Below are 8,508 nucleotides of genomic sequence, written 5' to 3' on the forward strand. Positions count from 1 at the left end.
ATACATTAAGTTTCACCGGACAGGTCCAGTTTGTACATATATCTGCCATACAGTGCGCCTTGCTCCCCGGCAGTGAAGGTAGCGGACTGGACGCCACAACGAGGCCTTGTTCTCACATCCCACCTACCACTCTTCCCTCATAAGTTCTCCAAGTGAGTTATCAAACTTATATTCTTATCGCTATTTTGTAAACATTTTAAATTCAGTAACGGAATAATAAATTATATTTTTGGAACATTTTAATATTTATTGAGATGGCCATGCATAATTCTAGAGAAAAAATGTCTACTATGCACTTTTTATGGGTATTCGTGCTCTCACATCATCACTGAAAAGACCAATGACTGTTCTTTCTTCAAAATACTTTCGAAATTCTAGTACGGAAGGCCTAACGCCAATTTTAAAGTTACTCAAAAAAACAGTACGGAAATTGTTATAAGGAAAAATCAAGGTAACATCTTGAAGAAAAGGGTGAAACCTACTCAGAGGTAAAAAAAATATGAACAGACACTGTACTGACAGGTTTGCCCACAAGCCCAACCTGCGCGTGGTGTCGGTGGAGTTCACGTCTCATAACCTGGTCCTCCTCGACGACCCGGAGGCGCCTGGCAAGAAGCGCATCACGTTTCAAGGAATCATGGCAAACGTCAATGATTACATTGCTCAAGGCCTAAACTTTACGTTAGTAAAAATATGCTGATGTTATTGTTACTTGAATTGCGTGAATGTATATGTAAAAGATGGCACATTCAAACATATTTAAAACTATGATCATTTAATATCAATAGGCTTAACTATCCAACTAGGCTATGATCACTTTAATATCACTAGGCTTAACTATCCAACTCTTAGTATCCCCTTCAGGGAGAGGGAGGCTCCATGAGGCTGGCGAGCCACTCGTGATCCAAAGAATTTACATTTTCTCTTCTTTCTTGTTACGAACTTGACTGCGTCTCGTTCCCCAGGCGCTGAATGGCACCTTCTGGTTGAACATTTCCACATATATTTAACGATAAAATCAATACCACATAAATTGCACACTTACACAAAATGATGACCACTACACTCTACATTACTTTACAGTGCAAAGGATGTCATTTGTGTGTGAGAGCGTGTGTACTCACCTGTTTGTGGTTGAAGGGACAAGTCACAGCTCCTGGCCCCGCCTCTTCACTGGTTATTATCATATTGGTTATTATCCTGCCTCCTCTACATCGCTTTCCAGACTGTTCCACTTCCTGACAACTTCATGACCGATGAAATACTTCCTAACATCCCTATGACTCATCTGCGTCTTCAACTTCCAACTGTGACCCTTAGTTGCTGTATCCCATCTCCGGAACATCCTGTCTCTGTCCCCTTTGTTAATTCCTCTCCGTGTTTAATATGTAGTTATCATGTCCCCCCCCCCCCATTCCTCCTGTCCTCCAGAGTCGTTAGGTTGATTTCCCTTAACATCTCCTCGTAGGACATACCCTTAGCTCTGGGACTAGCTTGTTGCAAACCTTTGCACTTTCTCTAATTTCCTTACTTGCTTGGCAAGGTGTGGGTTCCAAGCTAGTGATGCATGCTCCAATATAGGCCTGACATACACGGTGTACAGGATCCTGAACGATTCCTTATTCTGATGTCAGAATGCTATTCTTAGGTTTGCTAGGCTCCCGTATGGTGCAACAGTTATTTGTTTTATGTGCGCCTCAGGAGATGTGCCCGGTGTTATATTTACCCTAAGATCCTTTTCTTCGAGTGAGGTTTGTAGTCTCTGACTCCCTAGCTGTGCTCCGTCTGCGGTCTTCCTTTCCCCTCCCCAATCTTCATGATTTTGCACTTAGTGGAGTTGAACTCCAGGAGCCAGTTTTTGGACCAGGCCTGCAGCCTGAGAAATTTTCTTTGTAGTTCCGCGAGGTCCTCGTCTGATTGAATTCTTATCAATAACTTCACATCTTCTGCAAACAGGGACAATTGTGAGTCGATTCCTTCTGTCATGTTATTCGCATATACAAGAAACAGGATCGGTCCTAGTCCAAGAAAACGCAGTCTACCTATCCCTCTCTCTCGTACTGTTGTCACCTTGTCATTGAGCTCCAATAGGTTTGTCACACAGGATTTCTCGTCCCAGAATCCGTGTTGGTTGTCATTATTAAGCTCACTATTTTCTAGGTGTTCCACCACTCTTCTCCTGATAATCTTCTCCTTGACGTTGCATACTATGTATGTCAGTAACGCTGGTCTGTAGGTTAATGCTGCGTGTCTGTCCCCTTTTTGAAAAATTAGGAGTACATTTGCTGTCTTCCATAACTCAGGTAGTCGCCCTGCTTCGATAGATGTATTAAAAATTGTGTATGTGTGTGTGTGTGTGTGAATTAACGGAAAGGTAGACGAGAGGCTCGAACCGTGATCTGTAAATTGAACGTCCTACGCTCAACTGTCTCGGCTGCCCAGGCCTCTAATAGGAAGGAATCGAAACTAATACTGAAAAATTGGTTATCAGATTGGAGGGAACGAGTACGGAGGAAGTGAATGTGTTTAGATATTTGAGAGTGGAGTTGTCGGTGGATTTTATATGAAAAACGAGGAAAGCTTCGAACTGATGAAGGTAAAATGGTGGGTAGTGTACTGAAGTATCTCTGGGGACAAAGAAGGTTATACATATAAGCAAAGAGGGAAATGTATGAGTGCATAGTGGGTTAAAGGCATGGGTGACGAACGTTGCAACGGAGAGGATTTGGAGGGAGTGGAGACGTCGTGTCTGAGGGCAATGTGTGGTGTAAATATTATGCAGAGAATTCATAGTTTGAAGATTAGGAGAAGGTGCAGAGTTACTGTTAGTATTATCGAAAGGGGCGAAGGGGGGGTTGTTCAGGTGGTTTCGTCATGTAGAAAGGATAGAGAAAAATAGGATGAAGGTCTATACATTTGTATCAGAGGGAAGGGGGGGTAGGGATAGTCCTAGGAAATGATGGAGGGAGGCGGTAAACACGTTTTTTAATGTGTGTGCAACTGACTTCGAAGTACAGCAGTGTGAGCATGCAGGACAGGAGTGGAGACAAATATTTTTTGGGTCCTGACGAGCTGTTGGAGAGAGAGCAAGGTAATATTTCGTGAAAGGGTTCAGGGAAGCCAGTTACCCTGGGTGGAGGGACATCTGATCTAATGTATCTGCCCGCCTCTGGCAAAACTGTGATAGTGTGAATGATGGTAAAAGTGTTCAGTGAAGTATAACACACACTTCATTAAGAGTAATTTTTAACGTTACAAGTCACTGTAACATTATTTAATGCATCATTATTTAATGCATGTAATGAAAGGCATTCATAATTACTTGTGTGTTCCCAAGGTACACCTATGTGCGTCCAGACGATGCTAGCTGGGGCATCAAGAAAGCAGACGGAACCTTCTCTGGCATGATGGGCGTGATGACAACAGGGGTGAGAATACATAGTTACTGTCACTGGGATGATGATAGATAGTTACTACAACTTGGCTAATGATAGAAAGTTACTACAGCTTGGGTAAGAATACACAATTACTTCCACTGGGGTAAGGATAGAGTTACTTACATAAGGTTAAGGATGGACAGTGTGCGAAGTTAAGCACAAAACCAGAGGTAAAAGAAGTTAGGCGCCAAATCATGGATAAATTAATTTAGGCATTACTACAAGGATGAGGGAACACAGGCAATAACACAACGGTGAGGATAACCACAGGGGTAAAGGTAACCAAGCACTACCACAGATGTAAGGATAGCCACAGGGGTAAAGGTAACCAAGCACTACCACAGGTATAAGGATAGCCACAGGGATAAAGGTAACCAAGCGCTACCACAGGGGTAAGTGGAAGAATAAAACCAGCATCAGGATGAACCAAGTGAAGCAAAGTAAGAGGAAGTAAGAAGAGATAAACAATACCACAGATGTAAGAAAAACCAGCCACTACCACAGAGGTAAGAAGAACCAGCCACTACCACAGAGGTAAGAAGAACCTGCCACTACCACAGAGGTAAGAAGAACCTGCCACTACCACAGAGGTAAGAAGAACCAGCCACTACCACAGAGGTAAGAAGAACCTGCCACTACCACAGAGGTAAGAAGAACCAGCCACTACCACAGAGGTAAGAAGAACCTGCCACTACCACAGAGGTAAGAAGAACCTGCCACTACCACAGAGGTAAGAAGAACCAGCCACTACCACAGATGTAAGAAGAACCTGCCACTACCACAGAGGTAAGAAGAACCAGCCACTACCACAGATGTAAGAAGAACCTGCCACTACCACAGATGTAAGAAGAACCTGCCACTACCACAGAGGTAAGAAGAACCAGCCACTACCACAGATGTAAGAAGAACCTGCCACTACCACAGATGTAAGAAGAACCTGCCACTACCACAGAGGTAAGAAGAACCTGCCACTACCACAGATGTAAGAAGAACCTGCCACTACCACAGAGGTAAGAAGAACCTGCCACTACCACAGATGTAAGAAGAACCTGCCACTACCACAGAGGTAAGAAGAACCTGCCACTACCACAGATGTAAGAAGAACCTGCCACTACCACAGATGTAAGAAGAACCTGCCACTACCACAGAGGTAAGAAGAACCTGCCACTACCACAGATGTAAGAAGAACCTGCCACTACCACAGAGGTAAGAAGAACCTGCCACTACCACAGATGTAAGAAGAACCTGCCACTACCACAGATGTAAGAAGAACCTGCCACTACCACAGAGGTAAGAAGAACCTGCCACTACCACAGATGTAAGAAGAACCTGCCACTACCACAGAGGTAAGAAGAACCTGCCACTACCACAGATGTAAGAAGAACCTGCCACTACCACAGATGTAAGAAGAACCTGCCACTACCACAGAGGTAAGAAGAACCTGCCACTACCACAGATGTAAGAAGAACCTGCCACTACCACAGAGGTAAGGGGAATCAGGCATTACCGCAGGGGTAAGTGGGACATGGCACTACCACGTGAATAAGGGCAACCTGCCGCTTCTGTGACAAGTTGTAAATTATGAACTAATGATAGATAACACAGCATCACACCAGGAACATCAAGTAACATTTAATATATCTTACAAACCCACTAGTCTCTGGTTACTTAGGTAAGGATTGTCGTGTCACTTTTCATAAATATTTGTGTTCCATTGTGTAAGTATATTGATAATTGATAATGAATGATTATAATTATTTTATCAACGTATATTCAATTGATTGTACATCACAATAATGCATTTTAAAAGTTATTTCATTCATCCTTCAAATTTTTATTTCGGAATCATTTTCCTAAATTTACTTTCTTGACTGTATTAAGACTATATAAATTGATTAGTGTTGTGACTGCACATGGAGTGTGTATTGAACAGTGTTGCGGCTGTTGCAGTGGCAATCATGTTGATCAGTGTCCTCTCTGCAGCTGAAGTGTACTTAAGAGCAAAGGAAAGGAGCACTGCTCCAGGTCTATTAACCTAAAATAAACAGATATACCTCTCGCCCACCCCCACCCACTCATGTATTTGTCTAATCCATCATGCTACTTAAGGTTTTTAGCTTCAAAGAGTCTACTCGGGAGTTTTTTTATCAGTGTTGTATCTGAAGCTGTAACTGTATTTGCTCGTCAGTGTAATGACTGAAAATTAGACACATATGCAAATCTGGGTATCTTTAATGTATGCGTTTCTCCATCCAGTGACTTTATCAATACAGATTCTGGGACATAATTTGAAACAGTAGAACTATATACAAAAGATGAGGTAATCAGTCCCTCAGCCTTGGAGTTGGTGTGAAGAGCACCGTAGTTGTGAAGACTACGGTTATTTCTGGTTCTTACTTGGTTCGATATCCTCAGTATTTTATTAATATCACCTTAGTTTATGCCCATCACCCGCTTATACACTTCGATGATATCTCCCCTCATTCTACGTCTCTCCAGAGAGTGAAGATTCAAGGCTCTAAGTCTATCTTCATAAGGGAGATTCCTGATACCGTACATCATTTTAGTCATAATTCTCTTATGTTTTCCAGTGAATCTCTAGCCATCCTGTAGTAAGCAGACGAAAACTGAGCGGCATAATCCAAATGAGACCTCACTAGTAAAGTGTAGAGCTGTAAACTAACTTTTGGGCTTGTGTTACTTATACTTCTTGAAAAAATCCTAGTAATCTGTTAGCCTTATTGCGAACACTTAGCTTTAGATTTCTGCTTACCATGACTCCCAAGTCTTTTTTCACATTCCGTATGATCAAGTTCTACTTCACCTAGATTATAACTTCGAGGAAAATTTTCATTACCAAGGACTAGTACACTTATCCACATTGAACTTCATCTGCCACTTTTCAGATAAACGCCACTAGTGACCAGTCCCCATTCAGATTTGACCCCATTAATGGAAACTCTCTGCTTTCTATTGGTAAACCATGCCTCTATCCATGCTAGAACCTTACCTTCTATACTATGAGCTGCCACTTTTCTTAAGAGTCTCTTGTGAGGTACTCTATCGAAGGCTTTACTGAAATCAAAATAAACAATATCATATTCTTTATCACTGTCTACTGCTTCAAATGTTTTATTGAAGAACGTCAGTAAATCTGTCAGGCAGGAACGACCTCTCTTGAACCCATGCTGAGGTTCATTAATCAAATTATGGTCAAGGTGACTTCTAATAATATCAGCTATAAATGATTCTAATAATTTGCCTACTATAGACGTCAGGCTTATTGGAGGGTAATTTGATAGAATGGACATATCCACTGAATTGAAAAAACGAACTACACTAGCTATCTTCCACATCTCTGGCACAACACCAGTTAGGATGGACGCATTAAACACACTCGTTAATGGCTGGCTAAGTTCCATCTTGCATTCTTTAAGTACCCTGGAAAACAACTCATCGGGTCCCTGGGACTTATTTTCTTTCTATTTATCTATCTGTTTGACAACTATGTCCCTCGTGACAGTAATATTAGTTAATTTCAGTTCTCGAGGAACTGAATGATTGTTAATTTCTTGAATCTCATTAACGTCTTTTTGTGTAAAGACTGACAAAAAAATAATCATTAAATAGAGAACACATTTCTAGTACGTTATCCGTCAGCTGTCCATTCCCAGTTTTCAGATGTCCTACTTTTTGCCTCACCTTAGTCCTATAAACTTGAAAGAACCCTTTTGGATTAGTTTTTGATTCATCAGCAGCCTTTCTAACTCCCTTTTGTACTTCTTTTTTAAACTGCTTCGCCTATAAATTCCTGAAGTACGAATCAGTCAATGCCAGTGATAATAATGAAATACAAACCAGTCACTGTCAGTGATATTGATAAGGTACAGACTGGTTACAGTCAATAATAATGATAAAAAACAAAGGACTATTACAGTGACTATTACAACCTAGGAGTCCCAAAGGCCTGTTATCCTGGGTGTAAAGGGAGCAAAATAAACACAGCAGAAAAACTTTTGACTTATATTATCCTTCACCAAGTTAGAACAGAAGTATGTACACTATATACACTGTACAACAATAGGTATTAGTGCACTCCCCGGTAAGCAAGGCAGAATAGAAGCCACTAGAGAGCAGACTGTGCTTCAACCGGCTCTAGAATGGGAATGACAAGGGCAAACAGGTGTGTGGTACCCACAAAACCTCTGCAAGTGCCAAAACAATCTTCTCATTGGCTGGAACCTGGTTACTGATTGAACGATGGGGCCCCATCGTTAACCCTTAGCACCTGGTTCGCTGGTTGGGGGATATAGCCTTTCAATGAGGGTGTGTACATGCACCGAATAAAGGTTATGTGCTCTTTTCATGCCACACCCCAACCTCGAGAGGGCTCAGGATTAGGATCCCACCTCCCATTGGTAACCGAGAGAGGTCTCGGGTTCAACTCCCGGACAGGCCCCCCCAAATTGCTCTCTGTTCCCTAGCCTGCTCAAGATTGATTATTGCCAACTCTAGTGCCAATGCACCTGATTCGCCATCAGACAACCGTATTACATGAGACTGACTATTTTGCTCCATTGATGTAACAATTTCCTCCTGTGAGAACATCAGGGTTTTATTCCTGGCTCCTGTAGAGGGAGGAGTCTGATATGCCAACCCCTCTTCCCGAAGTTTGATACTTATAAGAGTATGTAGCTGTGCAGCTGTGAGAGTGCGTTCGTAATCAATGCCAACAGAATGAGCAATTTGTCAACAATGCTAATCTGGAGGGGAGGGTCATTGGGCTAATCCACGGGCCTGCTCTGCATGGGTCAGTAGGCCTGTTACAGTGTTCCTTCTTTTTTATGTTCTTATGTTCTTCTTATGAAAATTTAGGCAGGTTTACCAATGTGTATGCTGACGCAAGACATCTGACTAGTCTAGGTGGCATACCCCAACGTATAAGTTATTTGCTATGAACAGTATGACTGTAGAATATTCGTACCCCAATGTAACATGCTATTTGCAAGACACACTTAGCTATGCACAGTATGACTGCAGAATACTCGTCCCCAACATAATGCATTATTTG

The 8,508-nt window shown here is 42.1% G+C and overlaps 1 protein-coding gene across 1 annotated transcript in view; it reads left to right on the top strand.

The window, feature by feature from the left end:
* LOC128688814 (glutamate receptor-like) overlaps positions 1-8,508 on the top strand; it is a 54,251-nt gene that overhangs the window by 15,158 nt on the left and 30,585 nt on the right. Inside the window, exons 4-6 of the mRNA XM_070085678.1 lie at positions 24-152; positions 523-681; positions 3,338-3,428. Coding sequence (XP_069941779.1) covers positions 24-152; positions 523-681; positions 3,338-3,428 — 379 coding nt within the window. The remainder of the gene's footprint in view (positions 1-23; positions 153-522; positions 682-3,337; positions 3,429-8,508) is intronic.

The sequence above is a fragment of the Cherax quadricarinatus genome, chromosome 16 (genome assembly GCF_038502225.1).
Source record: "Cherax quadricarinatus isolate ZL_2023a chromosome 16, ASM3850222v1, whole genome shotgun sequence".
Lineage (NCBI taxonomy): Eukaryota > Metazoa > Arthropoda > Malacostraca > Decapoda > Parastacidae > Cherax > Cherax quadricarinatus.